Source organism: Megascapheus bottae, chromosome 17 (genome assembly GCF_031878675.1).
Source record: "Megascapheus bottae isolate mThoBot1 chromosome 17, mThoBot2.hap1, whole genome shotgun sequence".
NCBI lineage: Eukaryota > Metazoa > Chordata > Mammalia > Rodentia > Geomyidae > Megascapheus > Megascapheus bottae.
This window is the reverse complement of record NC_143525.1, coordinates 13,305,249-13,326,219: the sequence shown is the minus strand read 5'-3', so window position 1 is coordinate 13,326,219 and position 20,971 is coordinate 13,305,249. Positions and strand designations below refer to the sequence as shown.

The 20,971-nt window shown below is 42.7% G+C and overlaps 1 protein-coding gene across 2 annotated transcripts; it reads left to right on the top strand.

Moving 5' to 3' along the window:
• Positions 1 to 1,326: 1,326 nt before the first annotated feature.
• On the top strand, positions 1,327 to 18,839 carry Prkar1a (protein kinase cAMP-dependent type I regulatory subunit alpha). 2 transcript variants are annotated; one of them, XM_090349853.1, is made up of 11 exons: positions 1,327 to 1,453; positions 5,072 to 5,254; positions 8,741 to 8,911; positions 9,545 to 9,636; positions 9,851 to 9,912; positions 11,721 to 11,767; positions 12,403 to 12,561; positions 13,052 to 13,112; positions 14,671 to 14,792; positions 15,947 to 16,028; positions 16,470 to 18,839. In XM_090349853.1, exons 2-11 carry the CDS (start codon positions 5,078 to 5,080, stop codon positions 16,640 to 16,642), a joined length of 1,146 nt encoding a protein of 381 aa, XP_090205979.1. In that variant the 5' UTR covers positions 1,327 to 1,453; positions 5,072 to 5,077; the 3' UTR covers positions 16,643 to 18,839. The 2 variants fall into 2 exon arrangements, with proteins under 2 accessions (XP_090205979.1, XP_090205980.1); XM_090349854.1 differs by lacking the exon at positions 1,327 to 1,453 and adding an exon at positions 1,761 to 1,881.
• The last annotated feature ends 2,132 nt before the right edge of the window (positions 18,840 to 20,971 follow it).

Below are 20,971 nucleotides of genomic sequence, written 5' to 3'. Positions count from 1 at the left end.
TTTGATGATGGAGGAAACTGAGGCTCATGGAGATTAAACCCATTACCGGAGATGGCAGACACTGAAAAGAAACTCAGATTTAACCGACTGTAGTGTTTTCCTCCCAGAACATGACTGGGCCTGCTTAGTGCTATCGAGTTGCAGCTTCTGCTTGCCAGCTTAAGGGTCAGTTTATCAGTCCGTTTCAGTACTGACCAGGGTGAAATCCTATATGACTGAAAGGATGTCTTTAATCCCCCATTCTTCCAGTCCCTGGAGAAAGGCCAATGGTCAACCAAAGTGAGTGGGTGGGGGCATCTTCCTTCATACACCACCCCCATATAAACCTTATCAGACCAGAGAAGAATCAATCATAGCTAGCTAGATAAAACACATAGTCTCATAAGCAGACCTGATATCAAGGCCTGGTGGACGGAGGGGTGAAGATGGGCTTATAAGGCAATGCTGCCCCCCCTAGAAATATAATGGGAAGTTAATTTAAAAATATTATTTAGTCAAATCATCTCAACTTAGTCAACATAAAATTTGGTAAGCCATTTTACTTTTTTCCTTCCTACATGTGAAATCTACACACACACACACACACACACACACACACACACACACACCCTTAGAACTATTTATGATTCCAATGTAAGAATCCCTAGCCAGACACCAGTGTCTTCAAAGGACCCACTGTATTCATCTGTCGACATTATAAGTCTACAACTCCCCTCTGCTCCCCGCCCCTCCCCCATTCCTTAGCAGATCTCTGTTGGGGTGGGGTGGGGTGCGGACGGCTGGACAGGAGACGTTCCCCCGGAGGGAGACACAGGTTTTGCTTGGCAGCTGAGTTTCTCGCTCATCTCAGGATCAGCGCGCGCCCTTGGCAGGCCTCACCACGTAGCCATCAGACGTGGATGATGGAAGGGGCTGTAGGGTCTAGAGATCTCAGGCCTCCCCTCGGACCCTGACAAAATCCTTCCCAGTGTCCCGCGAGGACTGGCAGAACGGTCGGCCGGGCCCAGCAGGGCCTTGGCAGGGGTCGGATTTCCGGGACCGGACCCCGGATGCGGGTCCCACACAGAAAGGGCAGCCCTGGGGGGGGATGGGAGAGTGTGGGAGGGAGCGGAGCGTGAGGGCGGGCGGGGGGAGTGGGGCGCGTGAGGAAGGGACGGGGGATCGGAGTGGGAGGGGGGGGTGCTGGTCCCCTCCCCCCCACGAGGGCCCGCCGGCCCCCGGATCTCCCCCGCCGGCCCGGGCTCGGGGCGGGGTCGCCCACCAGACATCCGAGACGTCCCACGTGGGCCGGCCGGGGGCGGGGCTGACGGGAGGGAGAAAAAGCGGAGACGTGGGGGGGCTGAGGCTGGAGTGAGCGAGGAGGGAAGAGAGGGAAGCAGCGGGGACCGGGAGAAGAAGGGACCCTCACGGAGATCGTCGCGGAGGGGGAACCAGGAGACACCTAGACTGACAGGTACAGGTTGGGGGGGGACTGGTAGAGGGGGGAGCCGGAATCGGGGTAAGGAATGGGGGCAGAAGAGGTGGGGGCGAGGGGAGGGCTGCGGATGGGGGCCGAGGCCGGAGGAGGATGCTGGGGAGATGGAGGACGACTGTGTGTGTGTGGGGGGGGGGAAGTGAGGGGCTGGGGCGGGGGTGGGACGGGGAGGGTAGTGCCGAGCCCGGTCCCTTTAAGGTTGCCTAGGCGACGACTCTGGCCAGAGCGAGGCGCATTGACGTCACCGGCCGGCCGCTGATTGGCTGCGGCCGGGTCGTTTCCGGTGGAGTCGCCGCCGAGCCTCTGTCGCCGAGTGGAGCGGGGCCGCGAGCGGAGCTCCGGAGGAAGCTCGGTCCCGCCGCAGCCTCTCACCCGCCGTTCCCCGCGCCCCCCACCACCCGTCCCCGGTGAGTGGGCCTTGCCGGAGGGGCGATGCCCGCCTCCGGGGGCTTTTGTCACCCCGCCGCCCGTCTGGGGGCTCCGAGCCGATCCAAGATGGCGTCGCGGCGAGCGCTTTGCGGGCCGAGGGCCGCACCCCCTGCCCCTCCCCGGTGTCGTCGGCCGGCCTCGCGCCCCGGGCCGCGCCCCCGGTCCCGAAGCGGCATTCCGAGACCCCTCTCTCCTCCCCCGGGCCCCCGGGCTTGCCGGGCGCCGCTCCGAGGAGGGGCTGTCCGCCGCCCCACCCGCGTCCTCCCGGCCCGCGGCCCTCACGCCCGGCCGCCCCCGCCGCCTCCGGCCTCGGCCTCACCCGGTCTCCTGAAGGACGGCAGCCGCGACTTCTATTTTCCTTTCAAAATCCAGACTCGGCCATCGTGTCCGCACGGGTTGTGGCCGATCCCCCGAGCCGGGGACGGCCGCCCCCGGCCGCCGCCCGCGGTCGGTTGTCGCGTCCCGAGGGCCCGTCCGCCCCCGACCCTCCGCACGCCTCCCCGCCCTCCTTCGTTTTCTCGTCCTCTCCTGCCTCGCCTCGCCGCTCGAGGCCTGGCGACTGGCGTCGGGTGAGGGGGCGACGGCGGCGGCTGCGTTTCGTGGTCATGACCGTGGCCTAAGTGAAGGGCACTTTCCTGTCCTTCCCCTCGAAAATACCCCGTGCCCGTTAACCTCCGCCGCTCCGAGCCGCCGGCAGACTGGGGGCCCCCCACCGATCCCCCCCAGCCGGGGAGGGAAGGCCTTCCTCCTCCATCACGACCCCAAGTCGATCGTTCTTTGACAGCCTTCAGGGGATGCGGCCCCGAAGGGAACTTGATTTTCTCAGAGCCAGATTTCCCGAAGAAGGTCTCCTTTGGGTTTTCTCGGGAACGGAGCCTTGGCAGTGGCAGTTTTATGGAAGTAGTTAAATCACTTGGGGGGAGGGAGGGAGAGGTAACTTGTTGGGTTTCTAAACTCCAAATGTAGGGTTGATTCCGATATACTCGATTAAAAATATTAAGGCCAGTGACATTTGGTGGTTTAGGCATTAGCAGGATGGTTGAATTCATCTTGGAAAATCTCTGTTGGTGTACTATCTTTAACAGTCTATTTGGCCTAGTTAATGCATTTGCTTCAAGCAAAAAACCCATTTTTAAAAGTGTAACCGCTTTGCAGTCTACTTTAGTAAGAAACAATAATAAAAAACCCAACCACATTTTCACCTCTTAGGCCCAATTCTCATATCTTTACCAAAGACCTGGTTTTAGAACAAATTCTCTGGTCAGCTGAGTACATATTTTGATATTTCTGAACTAGTGATTTGAAGCATAAAAGATCTGATTCATCATTGTTCTCGGTGGCCTTCAGTCTTATTTGTAATATGGGAAATTCTATCGAAGTGGATTTTTCACTGACCTGGAAAAGTGGCCAGTATAAATCTTACTGACAATAAACTGCTATTTAGTGTTTATTTCTAAAGTACCATCAAGATTCTTTTTCTGTGGTTTTGGTTGTCACAACTGTCTCATGGTCTGTTAATTACTCTGTTTGCTGTTGACCTTTGTCATGAAAGTTGTCAAAACAAAATGAGTAACAATGCAGACCTTTAGAGTGGCTTTTACTGGAGCATTTCTTTTTTAATTTACAGTTTTATTTTAGTGGTTTTGTGTGCATTATAATTTGAATATGGTTACTATTGAATTTAGAGCTGAATGGAGGGGAGCTCATCTTCCACCCCTAATTGCTTAGTAATTAGAGATTGAAGGGAAAACAGTATGGATGAGTGTGAAATGGCTGTTTTTAACTTTAGGGAAAGGTTGGTTCCTCATATTTTTAATTTACTTCACATCATGGTAATTTGGACTCAAACCAGTTAAACATTCATCACTTCATCTGTGAAATCATAGTGCAAGCTTGAAACTTACGTTTCAACATATTACTGTCCAGATGAGGAAAATACTTTGACAGTTTTTTTTCCCCAAATCTTTTATCGTTTATTTGATAAGGATAAACACACACACACATTCTGTACTAGGGAGTTTCCGCTTTACCACAAGCAAATGTATTATCATTTAAGACAGAAGTCGGGTAAAGTATTTCAGAATAAAGGGTTCCCTTTAAAAGTTAGTGGAAAGCTGGGTGCCTGTGGCTCATGCCTGTAATCCTAGCCACTCAGGTGACTGAAATCTGAGGATTGCAGTTCAAGGCCAGCCTGGGCAAGAAAGTCTGTGAAATTCTTACCTCCAATAAAGTACTCAGAAAAAGCTGGAAGTGGCACTAGTGGTAAAGTGCTAGCCTTGACTAAAGGACAGCACCTGGGCCCCGAGTTTGAGTCTCAGGACCAGCAAAAAAAAAAGTTAGTGGAGGTTCCGTTTGTGTTTCAAAAATGTTTGATTATAGTGATGTTGGCTGATCAGTACCTTTGTTCTAGTGGATTACTGAGTGACACTAGGACACACCCTTGGGAGAGGACCTTCACAAGAGAATGTTCTGTGTGCGCATAGTCCTTCCTTGTTATCACGTAGAACTGACTTAAGTGCGCTTGTAATTCTCTGTCCTGTTTACTATTTACACACTTCCCACGTCATCTTTTTATCTTTTTCCACAAGAGAACTGAATCAAATTCCCAGAGGCCTTGACTCCAGCAGCCTGTCCCTGCAGTGGTTAGTGGCTCCTTTCTTCCTCCTCAGGAGCTGAAGATAGTCCTCACTTGTTTGTGCTTACAGAGCTCAGATCCTACAGCAGGAACTAAGTGAAATAGGTATTTGGAAGAAAATATTTTATGTTCTTATGTACATATTTTATACCTCAGTCATCAATTCACTGCTTAAACACTGAGTTTTAGGGCCCAGTGCTATTGGCTCTTTCTGCTCAGGAAACTGTAATTTGAAGGTAGCTCAGGCAGAAAAGCCTATGATACTCATCTCCAGTTAACCATCAAAAAGCTGGAAGTGGGGCTCAAGTTGTACAGAATGGAGAATGCGGATGGACAGCACCCAGGCCCTAATTTCAAGCCCCAGTACTGGCACAAAAAAAACAAAACCAAGAACAGATGAAAATGAAATTAAATGTGTGTGGGGGGGAGGGAATACCTATAAATCTATTGCCTTGTGAATTTAATAAGTCAAAGGCCAAATTGATGTTTGTGCTTCATAGTTTCGCTAAGCCTTTATGTGCTTTTTCTTGCAGAGAACCATGGCATCTGGCAATACTGCAGCCAGTGAGGAGGAGCGTAGTCTCCGAGAGTGTGAGCTCTATGTCCAGAAGCACAACATTCAGGCTCTGCTCAAAGACTCAATTGTGCAGCTGTGTACTGCAAGGCCAGAAAGACCCATGGCATTCCTAAGGGAATATTTCGAGAGGTTGGAGAAGGTAAAGAGACTGTGGGGAGAAGGTGGGATGGCTCTGGCAGTGACTAAATTAAATGCTCTAGAGCGGTTATTAGCAAACAGAATTCTGACCAAACAAGTGTAAAACAGATTTAAACTGGAAATGCAATTAAGGCATTTGTAGTCATTTAAGAAATCTTAGTGAAATTAATCAAATAATGAATCTTTTGTTTTTGTTAATTTTGTTTTTACTAAAACAGGATTTCCAAACATAGTTCCTTGCAACAGTTTCATTTAATGCCTAACAGTGACTTGTTGGGACAGATGAAGCCATCAAAAGTAGTATGTCAGTTGTGTGAAATGAAAAATTCTGATGGGTAGTGGTGCCTCAAGCCTGTAATTCTTCCTGCTTAGGAGGCCGAGATCTGAGGATTGTGGTTCAGAGCTACCCTAGGCAGGAAAGTTCATGAGACTCTTACCTCCAGTTAAGCTGCAAGTGGAGCTGCAGCTCAAGTGGTAGAGCACTAGCATTGAGGAAAAAAAAAATGCTCAGGGACAGTGCACTTGGCCCTGAGTTCAAGCCTTAGGATTAGGAAAAAAAAATCTGCAGTATTTGAAAGCAGCAATTATGTAAGCATAATAAACCCCATCTTTAAGAAACAGTCTAATAAAACATGTGATTCTGGCTCCTAATGGACTTATTGGAAATTCTGAATTAAGGAAATCTTTTACTGTAAAAATATAGATTAGATAAGTTGATTACATATAGAGATACAGGTTGGGTTGTTAAGATTTTACACAATACTTTGGGTTAGGACTTGTTTACCCTGGAAGAAAATTCAATTTCTTTCTTTTTTTTTTTTAATTTTTTGTGGGTCATGGGGCTTGAACTCGGGGCCTGGGCCCTGTCCCTGAGCTCTTCAGCTCAAGACTACCAACCTAGCTTGAGCCACAGCCCTACTTGTTTTCTAGTGGTTAATTGGAGATAAGCTGGCTTTGAACTGTGATCCTCAAATCTCAGTCTCCTGAGTAGGTAGGATTACAGGTGTGAGCCACCTCGCCCAGCTTTAATTCCATTTTTAATCTTTGCTGTTTACCTGTATTAAATGAATATTAGTATGACCTATATACATAGTGTATGCTTTTCAAAACAAGAATTTAAAAAATCTAGGACAGTGTTTCAATGTACTTTAAGAAATAAAGAAAGAGGAAATTGGGTCACTAAATATTTCAAGTAGTTTATTTGATTGAGTCTATAAATCAGTGGGATATATTTACAGTCTGCTTGTGCACGTTGGGAGTTTTGAAGTAATTCATAATTATTATGAACCAACTGGGACACATTTCTTTGAGATTTGATTATCTAATTTTGTGTGATAGAAACATTTTATATAGGCCTGAGTAGTTTCTAATCAGCCTGATTTTTTTTAAAGTAAAAGCATCTGTACGTCAAGATTTAAAACAATGGGAAGCTTGGTGGGCATATATTTTTATTTCCTTAAAAACCTTTAGGATTGGTATTTAGTACCATAGTTATAATAAATGAAAACAAACCAAGAACTACTAAGCAGTCCCCTTCAAAATAGTCTTGCTGTCTTGGAATTATAATCAAAGTTCTGCCTTTCTCATTTAAGCAATTTCTAAATAATGGAAGCACTGGCCATGGGTGTTGGTAGTTTTGAAATCAAGTGCGTTCCTGGAGGTCTTGCTCTGAAATGGGTCACTGTAAGGTGATCCTACTTCTTTGCACATCAATAGAAATCATCAAATGAGGGGATTAAGTTGGTGAGACATGAAGTGTGTGTCTTTTTATAGGGAGTGTTGAATGTTTGCTACTAGTTCCAAAGCCTGCATTTACCACAGCACTGTAAAGTACTAACCAATGTGGAAAGCAGTGAGTGATTATTAGGATAGTTTCTTTGCAATGAAAGCTGCAGCTTAACACACTTTTTCAGATAATTTACACACCTTTGTCCATTTGATGAATGTACTTTTTTAGCGAAATTTTTCTTGGGGATACTAGCTTTTTCTTTTTCCTTGCCTTTTCTGTGGTCCTAGTATATAAATTCAAGGCCTCATGTTTGCTAGGCTGGCACTCTACCACCTGAGTCATGACTCCAGCTCTGCCTTTTGCTAGTTATTTTGGAGTTGGACTCTAGAAAACTTTGCTGCTCATGTTGGATTTGAACCTTAATCTTTCAGATCTTAGACTCCTGAATAACCAGGATTGCAGATTTGAGCCTTATAACTCATTCCTTCCTGAGAGGACATTTTTTGGGGCGGGGGTGGGGGTGGAGGGGTGGAGGGATGTTAAGATTCTAGATTTAGACTAGAATGATCTCAGTTTTTGTATGAGTCGGTAAAAGCCTTTGTTTTGCCTTCCAAGTATAAACCCTGACTATAAGTAATGTCTCATGAGGTCTGTCAGAGGAATATTGCTAGACTGGGTATCATTGAAGTTTTGGTGACTAGCACACATTTCATTGTTCCATCTGGGGATAAGGCTAGAGTGCAAATTTGCAAGCTCAAGATTCTTTCCTGTGTGTTTTTGTATGCTTAGTACAGGGTATAGCATATAGGGCAGATTCAGAAAATGCTTGTTCAGTTAATAAGACACTGTAGGTATTCTTAGGTCACTTTATGTGCCAGAATTGTTTGTGCTTGGAAAATATTCTACGGGTAGAGGGATTTCTGCAGTAGCAAGCATAACATCTTAATTTCCAGGATTTTCAGTTGCTTTTGTGTGTATCATAAGTCATTGCTATTTGGTAGTAAGGTTTGAACTCAGGGCCCCAAGTTTGCTAGGGGGCCATCTGAGCCATACCTTTAGCACACTGTTGCTTTTCATTCATGAGGTAGGGTCTCTAGTGTTTGGATTTTATTCCCTGAAGCCATCTTTGGACTGGGGTCCTCCCACTTACAACTTTCTGTTTATCTGGGATCCCAGGCATGTTTGGTTTATGTTTGAGATGGTGGGGTGCGGGGGCCTGTGTGGTGGCAGCGGTGGGGAGGGATGGGGCCTCATTTTTTCCTTGACTGACCTACAGCCCTACAGTCCTTCTACCTTCTGCCTCCCAAGTAATTGGGATTATAAGTGCGAGTTTTACCACATCTGGCCTGGACATCTCGGGGGCGGGGGGGGGGGGGGGTACGCGTGCGCGCGCATGCACTGTTGCTTGAAGTCCTGGTCTGGGCACAGTCCCTGAGATATGCTTTGCTCAAGGCTGGCAGTTTACCACTTGAGCCATAACTTATGACATTTTAAGTTTTTATTCACATTTTATATGTCCTTGTCCTTCTAGCTTGTATTAAAAATAACCTTTTCTTATCTGAGGAACTGTATCCTGAGAACATTCTTGTCATACTTTTATTTGTTCAGTTTTTCCTCATTAGGGATTTCTTTTTCCCCTTAACTTATGCAGGAACTAGCAGAGATTTGGGCATGACTAAGATTTACTGTCATTGGAATATGTGAGTATCACCTTCACATGTTGGGCATCTCAGTTTACAGGCATATCATTTTTTTCAGGAGGAAGCAAAACAGATTCAGAATCTGCAAAAAGCAGGCACTCGTGCTGACTCAAGGGAGGATGAAATCTCTCCTCCTCCCCCCAACCCAGTGGTTAAGGGTCGGCGGCGACGTGGCGCTATCAGTGCTGAAGTCTACACAGAGGAGGATGCTGCCTCCTACGTTAGAAAGGTACTATTGCTGTCTGACATGGGGAGATGGTTCCTGACACCCCTCTGCCCATCATCTGGTGTCCTTCAGTGAGATCTTGTAGTATTTTGTATAAATACTGCAGTACAATTTTGGGGCTCTGGGGCACCCACAGTGCATCCTGGAACTGCATTCTTCCTTCAGTCTTGTGTCACTGTTTTGACTTTGAATCTTGTATCGGGAAGGCTTCCTTTAACCTACTAGTCTGCTCTTGCCTAGACCCTGTCTGGAGCAGGCCAACCTCTGTCCTTGACAGAGAAGAGAATCCCAGGCACCCAGGCTTGCAAAACTCGCAACACTGTAGGGTCACAGTGGTTCAAAAATGACTGTTACAAAATGCTTTTACCTCAGAATAATGACCTTGGTCAAGTGGTTTTTGGTTTGTTTAGTTAACTAGGAACCAAGAACTGGTTTTAAGTATTGGGCTGGCTCCAGTCAAGGGGATTCATTAGTCATTTGTTCATTACTTTGTCAATCAAAAATAGTACAAGTGTGTTTTAGAGAAAATAGTTAACACAAAGCAGTCTTGCTTAAATTACATTTCATTGAAATACAGGGTGCACACATGAAATATACTTGGTTAAAATTTCCATTTGATTTCAAATTCTTTTTTAGGTTATACCCAAGGATTATAAGACCATGGCTGCCCTAGCTAAAGCCATTGAAAAGAATGTGCTGTTTTCACATCTTGATGATAACGAGAGAAGGTAGGCTGAAGTTCTTCTTTATATACTTTTTCCAGCCAGGCTGAGACCCCCTAGCTCCTGTCATCATTGCAGAGTTTAAGGCTTTTGGTTGTTTGCCAAGTGGCAATCAGTGCTGAAATCTGCAGGTTTCAATTCTGCAGTGTGAATGCTTGAAATCCATAGAAAAGATTCATGAAATCTAACACAAGGTTCTCTCTCTCCCTGTCTCTCTCAGTGATATTTTTGATGCCATGTTTCCAGTTTCATTTATTGCTGGAGAAACAGTTATTCAGCAAGGTAAGGGTTTTCCTTTGTGACAGGGACTTTCGGGGAGAATGGAGGGTAGTTTTTTTGTTTTATTAGAGCTTGTTTTTCTTTGATTCTGTTGGGTTTTTATTTCTTTTTTTTCTTTTTTTTTTCTTTTTTTTTTTCCAGTCCTGGGCTTGAGCTCAGGGCCTGAGCACTGTCCTTGGACTTTCTCAAGGCTAGACCTCTACCACTTGAGCTTTAGCATCACTTCCGGCTTTTTTCCATGTATATGGTACCGAGAAATGAAACCCGGGCCTCCGTGCTTGCTAGGCAAGCACTCTACCACAAGGCCAAACTCCCGGCCCCTTTATTTCTTTTTTTAAATCAAATGTTCTCTGAGCTAAAAAGAACATTCTACTTAAGGGTTTGATATTTCTAATATAATTTTGCTTATAAAACTTGTTATATAAAATACCTTGTTTTATTTTAAATATATGCAATATCTGAACAATCAAAAAATGCATGTGTATCTCATGTATCCTTATTGTTTTTTTTCTTTTTCTTAATATTAATTATTAGGGTTTGAACTTGAGGTGTTTAGTCAGCTTTCTTATTAGGTTGGTTTTCTACCATTTTGAGCTGTATCTCCAGTCTGGTTTTTTGTTGATTATTTTGGTGATAGTGTCTCTAGAATGTTTTCCCTTGATCTGGCCCTAACCCCCAGCACCTAGCTAAATCATATCTTCTTTTTTCTTTGGCCAGCCCTGGAGCTTGAACTTGGGGCCTGGGCACTGTCCTTAGACACTTTTTGCTCAAGGCTAGTGCTCTGCAACTTGAGCCATAGCACCATTTCTGGCTTTTTCTGTGTATGTGGTACCAAGGAATCAAACCCAGGGCTTCATGCATGCTAAGAGAGCACTCTGCCACTAGGCTACACTCCTGTCCCTCATATGTACTTTATGTTTCATAAAATACGAAATAGACAGATGCCTATATTCTTTAAAAATCTGTCCAGTGGGTTTTGTGACAACATACAGTAACATAGTCTTTTGAATATCCCCTCCCCTCACCTCTCTTCCCCTTCCCTTCCCTGGCCTCCATCCTGGTGCTTGGACTGGGCCTGGGTACTTTCCCTGAGCTTGTTGCTCAAGGCTAGCACTCTACCACTTGAGTCACAGCACCACTTCCAGCTTTTCCTGTTTGTGTGGTACTAAGGAATTGAACCCCAGGCTTCATGCATGCTAGGCAAGCAGTCTACTAAGCCATATTCCCAGCCCTCTTTTTTATTCTTGACATTTTCATAGTTCTTCAAAAAGGCTTTTACCCTTTTGTGACTGTCTGATACTTTGCTATTAACTATTTGTGTTGTTTCTAATGTTTCTGTTTGCAACAGAAACAGCAGTCACCAACTTTGTACCCATGTGACTTTTTTTTTTTTTTTTTGCCAGTCCTGGGCTTGAGCTCAGGTCCTGAGCACTGTCCTTGGACTTTGTCAAGGCTAGAGCTCTACCACTTGAGCCTCAGCACCACTTCCGGCTTTTTGTATGTATGTGGTACCAAGGAATCGAACCTGGGTTTTTGTGCATGCTAGGCAAGCACTTTAACCACTAGGCCAAACTCCCGGCCCCCCCATGTGACTTCTTAAAAGTTACTTTTTACAGGTATTCTCTTGAAATGACTATGCAAGTGATGAGTTTCTTGACTTAAAAATACTTCAGAAATGTTACTTTTGTTTTATTGTTACAGGTTAACATAGACCATTACTTACAAAATGAGTTTAGTCATTTTATATTAATTTGGTGGTTTTACTTTATTTCATTTGGAATGTGATTCTGACTTTTCTTATTCTCTTGTAGGTGATGAAGGAGATAACTTCTATGTGATTGATCAAGGAGAGATGGATGTAAGATTTTAATAATCTTAAACAGTATATTTGTTTATATTCCGTGTAAGCCATAGCATAATGTTTGTGGAAGGACTCTTACAGCCTGTCAGATTCCATCAATAGCTTTGTCAAGTATTTTGTGACCCAGAGGTTTTTAAAGGTAATTTGTCCAGCCATTTCCTAGTTTGTGCTGATAACACAGGATGTGCATGTATGTTGAGAATACAGTGGAAGGAGCAGTTAGCTGGGTCTAGCCATCAGACATGAACTTAACACAGCTTTGTCTTTCAGTCAGTTCTGTTCACAGATGAAATGGGAACAAGAATAATACTAATCTTGAAGGATTCTTAGGAAATTCAGTAACATGCTTAGTAAATGCTTAAGATTGTGCTCAACACTGAACTCTGCAAGTGCACATCGTGTATGCAAGTGCTTGGTGTCAGTGCTTGCAGCCATTCCTACGGAGCACCTCTCTCAGTGTTAGGTAGTTGTGCGCTTAATTTGTTGTCAGGATTAACTGTTTTGTTCTGCAAGCATAGTATCAAAAAGTTTTGAAAACAAGTTCAACATTCTGGCCTTTTTGAAAAGGTTTGACAATTTGAACACACTTGTAATATGTACATGAAGCCATTTCTTTAATGTCTTCATTTTAGGTCTATGTCAACAATGAGTGGGCAACTAGTGTTGGGGAAGGAGGGAGCTTTGGAGAACTTGCTCTGATTTATGGAACACCCAGAGCAGCCACTGTCAAAGCTAAGACAAATGTGAAGCTGTGGGGCATAGACCGAGACAGCTACCGGAGGATCCTTATGGTAAGACTCATTGTTTTGGGTGTGTGTTGAGTTTTGTGAGCCTATTACAATTTTTTTTTTTTTTTGCCAGTCTTAGGCCTTGAACTCAGGGCCCGAGCACTGTCCTTGGGCTTTCTCAAGGCTAGCACTCTACCACTTGAGCCACAGCATCACTTCTGACTGTTTCTGTTTCTGTGGTACTGAGAAGTACATGCTAGGCAAGTACTCTACTACTAAGCCACATTCCCAGCCAAGATGATGAGTGTGTGTGTGTGCGCGCGCGCACGGGTGCATGCGTGTATGCACGTGTGCTCATATTAGGTCTTCAACTCAGCCTCAAACTGTCATTCAGCCTTTTCAATTAGGCTGACATTCTACTATGTAAGGCACACCTCCAGTTCCATTGGCTTTATTTTTTCTTTTTTAATTTATTTGGAACTTGGTAATTATTATTCTATATAGCATTGCATAACAATTGCATGGGGATTTGACTTGTTACTTTCTGCTTTAGGGAAGTACACTGAGGAAGAGGAAGATGTATGAAGAGTTCCTTAGTAAAGTCTCTATTTTAGGTGAGTTTTGAAAATTACATGGAAGATTATTGAAGTGTTAATAATACTTAACAAAACTTACAATATTTGATAGAAAGTACTCTGTCTCAACTGATCTATGTTTTGTTTGCGAATAGTTAAACAAACACAAAAAAAGAAAAAACACCAGGGATTGTTATTGGAGAGTATTAAAGGTTTGACAGAGTTGAATTTATTAACATATAACAAACTCCTCAATTAGATGTAGAGTTAGAAAGGCTGAATGAGTGGATGTCCTTTCTGCTGTGACTTCTGTCTATCTCTTGTCATTGATAGAATTCATTGGTTCTGGATAGTATTTCCAAGAATGTTACCTTTGTAGGGAAATTAGTGCCCTCTAAAAGGACAGATACTGGACTTGTTGAAATATAAGAGTGAAGCAAGCTAAATTGGATGTACGTGGATGTACTTCTGTATTTTGGAGACTGGGAAATGTTGCTAGAACCTGTTGTTTAGGTGGGGGGATAATGTTGTAAGTGGCAATCTTTTGTCATTGTTTCACTAAGTAAGTAATTAAGGCAAATTAAGTAATTGACTTTCCTTTTGTCATTGGCCCTTTGAAATAGTTATTTATACTGAGCATCTTGACTTATTAGTTTGGACTTCAGGAATAAGTTTTAGCTCCTCTTGCCTAGACTATGTAAATAAATTCAGCAGAGGATTTAAAAGATAAAGTTATTTCTTTGAACCTTTGGGAAAATATGGATGGTGTGTTATAACTGTTGATGGAAGTCTTCAGGAATATAATTTTTTTTGTTTTTTTTTGTTTTTTTTGTTTTTTGGTGCTGGTCCTAGGGCTTACACCAGGGCCTGGGAACTGTCCCCGAGTTTTGTGCTCAAGGCTAGTGCTATACCACTTTGAGCCACAGTGTCATTTCTGGCTTCGTAGTAGTTACTTGGAGAAAAAAGTCTCTGGACCTTCCTGCTCAGGCTGGCTTTGAACCACAATCCTTAGATCTCATTCTCCTAAGCAGCTAGGATTACAGGTGTGAGCCACTGAATGCCCAGCTACAATTACCCCTCACCCCCCCCCTTTTTTTAAGTTCTTTGCTGTTGGGTGCAGTTGGAGTAAGTTAACCTGAAAACTCAGAAGTAGGGACCTTGTGCAGATAGAGTGAGAATCCTACTGAAACTAGAAGTAATTGAATAAAGGTGGAGGTGCTAGTGCTGCCTTCAGTTCAAGACATCACTAGTCAGAATATTGAATGGGCTTGTGACTATGTGGCTAAATTTATATATTTTTTTCTTTTTTCTTTTGGTTATAGGGCTTGAACTCAGGACCTAGGTGCTGTCCCTGAGCTCCTTTTGCTCAAGGCTAGCACTGTACCACTTTGGGCCACAGCTCTGTGCCACTTCTGGTTTTCTGGTGGTTAATTGGAGTCTCATGGATTTTCCTGCCGAGACTGGCTTTGAACCATAATCCTCCTGAGTAACTAGGATCACAGGCTTAAGCCACCAGCACCTAGCTGTGTATACTGTTTGTTTTAAAATTTTCAGCAACACCAACAATGTATCAATTGTTTTGAGTGTTGTCTTTCAGAGTCTCTGGACAAGTGGGAGCGTCTGACAGTAGCTGATGCCTTGGAGCCAGTCCAGTTTGAAGATGGACAGAAGATTGTGGTACAGGGAGAACCAGGGGATGAGTTTTTCATTATTCTAGAGGTAAAGAATTTTGCATTTGAATTTTTTTTTGAGGTTCTGGGGATTGAACCTGGGGCCTTCTGCTTTCAAGGCAAGTACTCTATTACATGAGCTGTGCCCTAGTTCTTTTGCTTTTAGTCCTTTTTCTTTTAGAGCTTCATGCTTTGCTGGAACTGTCTTCTGACACTGATTATTCTCTCTTTCCCACTAAATAGCTGGGATTATAAGCATGTCCTACTATCCCTGGCTGAATTTCATTTCTTACAAAATTATGTATGTACAAAGTAGACCAATACTCATTTGTCCCTTAAGTTTTTTTTTTTTTTTGCCAGTCCTGGGCTTGAGCTCAGAGCCTGAGCACTGTCCTTGGACTTTCTCAAGGCTAGCACTCTACCACTTGAGCCTCAGCACCACTTCTGGCTTTTTTTTTTCCTATGTATGTGGTACCGAGGAATCAAACCCGGGTCTTCATGTATGCTAGGCAAGCACTCTACCACTAGGCCAAACTCCCGGCCCTGTCCCTTAAGTTTTTAAGAATACTTAAAAGATTTATTTAAAAATTATCTTTCACCATGAAATATGCTTGTTTGTTTTTCTGCCCTAGCCACTGTAATTTTAAAATTAAAAAAATAACAGCTTCCAACTCTTAAGCCATTTGGTATAATAGAAGATGTTGTACCATCGTTGTTACAATATGTTTGGTCTCTGGCAAACAAGGATCAAAGGGAATTGTTTAGATTCTAAATGTTACTATGTTTTATATCTTTAATCCCTGGAAGTAATATTTTCTGCCAGGCAGATCTAGAAACTGAATTCTTTTGTCATGGTGTAAAAGCAGCCAGACAAATACAGTTGGATGAGAGTAATAGTCTAAAAAAATTTAATTTGTCCCAGCTAGGCCCATCGCCTACAGGTTGTCATCCTGACTGAATTCTGTTAATGTACCTTAACTTGATACAGACCTTGCTAGCAGGTCTGCTGGATAAATGGAAATCAAAGCTTATATGCTGACTTGACAATCATTCTGTATTGTTTGAACTCAGATGAGCTGAATTAATCATCTAGTGAGTTACTCCCACCCCTTTTTTTTTTTCAAAGTAGCTAAAAGTGATACAGAGTATTTAAAATGGCACTCTGATTAGTTCTTTGGCTTAAACTTGGTGGTTTCTTTGCAGGGGACAGCTGCTGTGCTACAGCGCAGGTCAGAACACGAAGAGTTTGTTGAAGTGGGAAGATTGGGGCCTTCTGATTATTTTGGTATGTTGGATTTCCTTACAATGAAAACAGTTTAAGTTACTTAGTGGAGCACTGTAGTCGGTTAGAATTTTGTGTTTTGTTTCTTGAGACTTACCTCTTTCTTTGTTAATTTATTTATGTATTTATTTGAAGTAAACTCCCTATGTAGCCTGGCCTGTCCTTGAGCTTGCTATCCTTAGCTTCCTGAGTGTTGGGATTGCAAGTGTATACCACCAGGCCTGATGAATTTTATTTTGTTGATTTTTGCTCTTTTGTTGATGTTGCTGTTTTACTCAGTTAATGGTTGGCCTTTTGCTTCCTGTTTGTCAGGCGGTAATTTTTCTGTTTGTACAGAAAAGGTGTCGTCCGTATTCATTCCCTGAGCTCAGTCTGTTTCCTGTCCCAGCAGGCAGTGGTTGCTGTGGGCCTCTGCCTGCTCTTATCCGGCTCTTCCCTTTACAGGTGAAATCGCACTGCTGATGAACCGTCCTCGTGCTGCCACGGTGGTGGCACGTGGCCCCCTGAAGTGCGTCAAGCTGGACCGACCTCGGTTTGAACGTGTCCTTGGCCCATGCTCAGATATCCTCAAACGAAACATCCAGCAGTACAACAGTTTCGTGTCACTGTCTGTCTGAAATGTGCCGCCTGTGCCTGTGCCTCCCTCCTCCTCTCCCAGTCCGTGCTTCACTCCTGCAGACTGCTTAGTCTTTCCGGTGTGCAGCGCCCCGTGGCCCCTGGCACTGCAGCTTCGTGTCTCTTTATATTAAGAGTTGCTTTTATTGCACCATTTTTAATTTGGAGCATTAACTGAATGCTATCACAAATAAATAGAGTTCTATGGACTTTGCTGTCCCTGCTTCTCTCTGTGCAGTGTTAGGGTTCAATGTGGGCAGTGAGTGCCATGCTTTTTGGTGAGGGCGGATCCCAGCACCAATGAATTACCTTAGAGTCATGGTGTAGCAGTGCAAATTTTTTTTTTGCAAGTGGCATAATTTTCCGGTTATAAGCATATTTAGATGGTGGCCATATATGCTATATTTCTTTAGTAACTGATTTCTCATTAACCTCTAAGGATTAGAAAAAAAGATATAGAAAAATCTTAGAATAGTGGAAAGACATCTGCCTGTAATTAAATTAGCTTAAAGGTGGAAAAAAGCCCATTGTTGTGAATGATCATCTGATATGATTGGCTCAGGTGTTACTTTCCTCTTCCTTATCTGATTTTTTTTCCCTGAAGCTAATTTGCCTGATTTGTTTCTGTCTTGAAATGAACCTGAAACCTTCTAAGTTTGAAAGCAAATCATAGACCGCAGATCCTGGCTGTTCTGGTTAGGCCTTTATTTACCCAGCTGGTGCCAAATACTGATCATTACGGGCCAAATTGAAAAGATTTGGTGGCATACTCTTTGTTAATTTAGAGCATGTGGCTAATGTGAGCCCTTCACTTGATGCCAGGATAATCTCCTGTGTTCAGTGGATCAGTAGATCTTGATTCCAGGAGGTTGGCTTTGCTGGAGACACAGAGGGAAGGAACTTGGAGTTGTATTGGTAGAGACAGTGTCGCAAAAGTGAGAACCAAGTGAACTGAATGCTGTGAGATTTAGGATGATGTTTGCTCATTGGCCTAACCTTTTCTCTTTCATTTTTATGTCAGCTAGAATTTGGGGTTGGGGGGTGGGGGGATAAAGTAGGATAGGATAGATAAGGTTGTGTTTGTTGTGATCTAAAAGAAGATCTTTTGCTCAAAGCCCTGCTGTCTTGTCTAGTCTTTCTTCCTCAGGCAAACTTACTTTTTTTTTTTTTTAACTAAACCTGTGTTTTGAGTCTTAACTGTATTTCAGTATTTTCCAGCCTTATGTGTTACATTATTCCAGTGATATACCCATTGGTTTATTTTTATTTTTTTTTTTTAACAAAGTTTCCCAGTTCTATAATGTAGGCACTTTAGTTTTCATTGTGATTTATATTGGGTGTAGGGTTTCATTGGGAATGGCTGTAAGCATTTTTCATCTGTATGAGGGTGATTCTGATTAATAATTCTCTCCTATTCCTTCCTGGATAATCTGGGTAAAATTGGTCATGGTCGATTTTTTTTTTTAATAGATTTGAAATGTTTTTAAGTTGTCATTAACTTTGGAGTAGAAATCTGGGAAGAAGTTCTATTTACTTTTTAGTGTGGGGTAGAAACCTACCTTAGTACAAATTTTTTAATTTCCATAATTCTCTATATTGAATGAATGTTTTCTGATTTGTACTTACCTTTGTGTTTGGCTACCTTTTTATATTTAAAAAAATTGAAAATAAAAGTTATGTTCTTATTAGCTTAAAGCTTGATTTGATCTTTGTTTAAATGCCAAAAATGTACTTATCGTGAATTATATAGAATGCAGTAAGAGTGCATTTCCTTATATGTATATAATCATGTTCATGTATATTTAGATACATATACTACTTTCTAAATGAGTTTTATTCAGATTATTTGGCTTGCTGTATATCCCCTTTTGTAGTTTTTACTCTTAGACATTTGAAGATAAGTCTAAGTTTAAACATTACCACATTTAAAGCTTTATGCTCGTGCAATTTATGTGTGAGAAGTCACAGTTGGCATAATTTATCATAGTAGATATTCAGGGCTTTAGGAGTTATTGCTGGATTTGGGGAGTGAACTTATGAGATCTGCTGCTCTAGAAAGTATAGATGGCCAAAGGACCATTCTGTATTGTTTCCTGGTTACTAGTCTAATTATACTGTGTGTGCTAATATATGCTGTTCCTTTTTGTTCTAGATTGTCATAATGGTAGGTCAAGTAATAAAAAGATTAAATAATTTAAATTCTTAAGTGGATCAGTTTTTCATCCCTTTCCCCTTTCTTTTCTTCTTCTATCCTTCTCTGGCAGTCTCCTACTGCAGCAGGCATGAAGGAGAAAGTCACTTACGGGATGAATGGTGGGCTTGTTTTTAATGCTTTCCATTTATTTTATCTTAAGAATGGGTCTCACACCCTTGCTTACAGGGTACTTGAGTGTAGTAGACTTATGCCAAGTCATAGAAGGAAGATTCAGCATAAAGCCAAAGATTTCCTTTTCATTGAAGGTGGATTGGTTTTGTGGCCTTGGAACTTTCCTGGACTTAATGGGGAGACATTGGCATGATTTTGGTTTAAATTTAGGATTCACATTTAGTTACTTAGGAATTTTTTTATTATATAAACACACATTGCAGGTATCATTTTGTGTATAAGCATTTTCATGCTTTTCAGGTTTCTGAGGCATGGGGTGATTGTACACTTTGGTATATTGATGTGTTTCCTCACATCCAGTGGAGTTAGGGATCAGTGTGCTAGAAGGTACTTCTGTAACTTGTGACAAGCACACCTATACAGATTCAGTAATCCCTTCCCATGGCTGACTGCAGACGTGCCCCTTAAAGTCACAAGAATAAAATTGGAGGAAGTTTGCTGGTACTGGGTCTTCATTCTGTGATTTTTTTTCCTGGCCCCTATGGACTCATTTTTTGTTTATTTTAATGGTTGAGTGATGACATTTTACAGTTAAAGTAACATGTTGTACTTTTTTTTTTTTTTTTTTACCTCCAACTACAGTAGCTGGATCCTCTCTGTACTTAGAGGCCCCAGTGGTTTGTGTTTAGATGGGGCCAAAGTAGTATAGCCAGATAATCATTTACCTTGTCCTTCCCTGAAGATCTTGAATGCCATAGCTTTTTTCATAAAGAGAATCTTAAATTTCTCTCATTTTATGTGGTGTCAAGCATAGAAGCTAGCTTTTTTATGTACTTTTACAGCTAAAATTTCTTTCTGACAGAACTTCAGACTAACTTCATCAACTCCACTTAAAACTAAAAGCACCAGCATACACTGGTGGAAGAAAGTTCTGCCAATTTTACCTAAAAGCTTTTGTGTCATCTTTGTGTCAAATGAGTTAATGTGTCAAATGTTCAATGTCACTTATTATTGTATTTGCAAATTTGCTTGCTTGGTAAACTTTCTTAGCACCCTTCTCCTCATTACTACATTACTTCCTGTGTGTTTGCAGTCATTCTGGCATCTGTAGACCTGAGAATTCTGTCTCCAGTGAACTTCCCACCAGAGGCTGCCTCAGGCTTATTTCTGCTCCTAATGTGACTATCATTTGCTTAGTTTTTTAAGATATCCACCCCCCCCCTCATTATGTGTTTGAGTTCGCTATTGGAAAGCTCTCCAAGTACAGTTCTTTGATTTATGCTGATCGTAGAAAGCCTGTCATGGCAGCTAAGCTCTGTTCAGGCTTGAGTGGTAGTGCTGTAACCATGCTGTTGACCATGAAAGTAATGGGAAGAAAACAATGTAAAACTGGGTGCCTTAAAAGACATAAAGATCACATATTGACCAATTGACAACAAAAATGACCAGAAACCTCACCCTGTAGATCCCTCGTGAGCAATGATTCAGTGCTGGTGATGTCAGTTTCTGTGGTGACTTAGGATTGTAGGGCAAAAGTGCCAGATGTACTCTTACTTTGTAGTCTTTTAATATTCAGAATGGCCTCATGGTGTTCTCATTCATTTCCCATGCTGCTACCTTTAAACTTTGCGGTCGACAGTAACATGACGTTTTCATGTTGAGTCTGGAGAATATTTCATGGGAAGTTTAGTAATGTATCTTGGGAAAAGTTGGGTGTTTTTTTGTTTTTTGGGAGGGGCTCTATTTCCCCTCCCATATTCCCCCCCCCCTTGTTGGAGGTTGAACCCAGGGCCTTACACATATTAGGCAAATGCACTATCGGCCACTTGAGGTGCCCACCCCTCTTGTTTTTAGTTGTTTTTTGAAATAGGGTCTCACTGCTTTCTGGCTAGCCTTGAGCTCCACATCCTCCCACCTCTCTCCTGAGGAACTGGAATTTACATGCATGAACCACCATACCTGGTCTCAAATCTCTTAAATTTTGCTTAGTTTTAATTTAATACTT